Below are 1,796 nucleotides of genomic sequence, written 5' to 3'. Positions count from 1 at the left end.
GGGGGGGGGGGGCGCATGGCAGAGCCTCCCATGCAGCATGGGGCAGGGGGACAGTGGGGGGCCCCCACCCGGCAGCACCCAGTGAGCACCAAGCTGGGGTGGGGGGCAGCCACTGTTGGGGGCTGGAGGCACAGGCAGGTGTTGGGGAGGCTGGAGGAGTGGGGGCACCGGGGCGGCCTGGCAGGGGTTCCCCCATGGTCTCCTCCCCACTTTCCCAGTCCCCGCTCCCTTGCCCTTAGTACTTTTCCAAAGATTGCCCCTAGAATCTTTTCGAAAGATTCAGAGAGCTTTGAATTGATTCAGACGTTTAAATTGGTCCCCTGATTCGATTCAGATTCAGAGGTTCACCCACCGAATAGGGACAAATCGCCTCCAAATAAAATCAGCACCTGAAGCTTTGCACAGCCCTACCAGAAAGCAAACTATGGAGCAGAGTTGAGTTTGATAAAGAGTGAGGTTGGCTTAGGATGCACAACTGACTAAACTGACGCTTGCGCTGTGAACTGCCGCAGAATTCCTTGGGGCCGGGAGGGTTTCTCCGTGTAAATCCCGTGTGCTTGTGTGCTTTAGAGAAAACTGCCAAGTGACTCAGAGATTCTGGACAAGACCGATTTTGTCTACACTGTCAGCGCCAAAGGATATTGGGATAAAACACTTAATCTCAAGGAGGAAGAGTCAGGTGACGTTAAATCTTTCTTTTGACTATGCACAACTGGAGAAAAAAAGCCAACCAATGCAAGAGCAGTACTGCTGCATTCACTTTCCCTCGGGATCAAACTGGGGTTTCTCACCAGCAGAGACTTGTTTCTCACTGGCAGGGTTGTACATTTGGGATAGCTAATTAAATGTTCTTAAATGCTCACATACTTGGTTTAAGGACGCATGGGGCCAGACCCCTTTTTCCCCACTGAAAGCAGCAGCAGGGCCCTCTCTCCTGCAGGAGCAACAGGTGTTTAAGCAGTTGTCCCCTTTACCTAACCCCCTCGGGTGGCAGAGATGGTGTCAGGGCTTCTGATCCCTCAGCACTAATTCAGGAGTCCCTGCCTGAGTCTGCCAAGCAGGCTGTGCTGTTCCTCCCCACGCACACTGTTGGGCCAGTGTTGGCAGGTCCCCCCACAGCTGGGCCTTGCATGTGGCAACTCCAATGCTGAGCAATGATTTCAGGCCCTCTGCAGACTCTGGCAGATGCCACTGTGGTAATTAAGCTGGGGTCATCATCGCAGGCTGTTCTTTATAAGTGTTTAAACCTTGAGCTTTATTCAAATTATTTGGGATTCTGACACACACAAATAACTCAAAGGTTGGGGCTCTTGATTTCAGCCTACCCTGCCTTCTCATTCATCCAGCCTTGTGTCACCTACGGGAGGCTCCCCGAGGTCAATGTTCTCCATGTGAATTCTATTGCAAGAACATATTCCAATGGATTTCTAACTCCATTGCTCTGCGCTATTTCAGAGATACCCAAGCTGAGAGACTATGTCCGGAGTGTCTATCTGAAAGAGAAGAAGAAGCTGCTAACGGATTATGTGAGGGAGACACTGGTCATTCTCTCAGTGGTTCAAAACCTCAGGTGGACACCTGAACTCTTGGTAGGTCCTGAACTGCTTTGGATATAACAATCTTTTTCAACTTTACCAGAAGAATATTGGAGATATATTTTCCCACTGGAGCAGCTTATTTGGAAACTTCTTTCTCCCCATTTCTTCCCTGCTTTTATCTGGAAAAAAAACAATTACATCTGTTCCAAAAGAATCACAATTTGTCGGTTAGCATGTAAATTTGTGGCTGGCCTCTAG

The 1,796-nt window shown here is 49.7% G+C and overlaps 1 protein-coding gene across 4 annotated transcripts in view; it reads left to right on the top strand.

Moving 5' to 3' along the window:
* The window catches only part of LOC102379551 (nuclear GTPase SLIP-GC), a 64,839-nt gene that overhangs the window by 45,331 nt on the left and 17,712 nt on the right, over positions 1-1,796 (top strand). For all 4 annotated transcript variants that reach the window (XM_014524822.2, XM_014524821.1, XM_006033894.2 and 1 more), the window contains 2 exons: positions 571-679; positions 1,456-1,589. In XM_014524822.2, coding sequence (XP_014380308.1) covers positions 571-679; positions 1,456-1,589 — 243 coding nt within the window. The remainder of the gene's footprint in view (positions 1-570; positions 680-1,455; positions 1,590-1,796) is intronic.

This window comes from Alligator sinensis, unplaced genomic scaffold (assembly GCF_000455745.1).
Source record: "Alligator sinensis unplaced genomic scaffold, ASM45574v1 scaffold650_1, whole genome shotgun sequence".
NCBI lineage: Eukaryota > Metazoa > Chordata > Crocodylia > Alligatoridae > Alligator > Alligator sinensis.
Note: the sequence above shows the minus strand (reverse complement) of the source record. Positions and strands in the feature narration are given on the sequence as shown.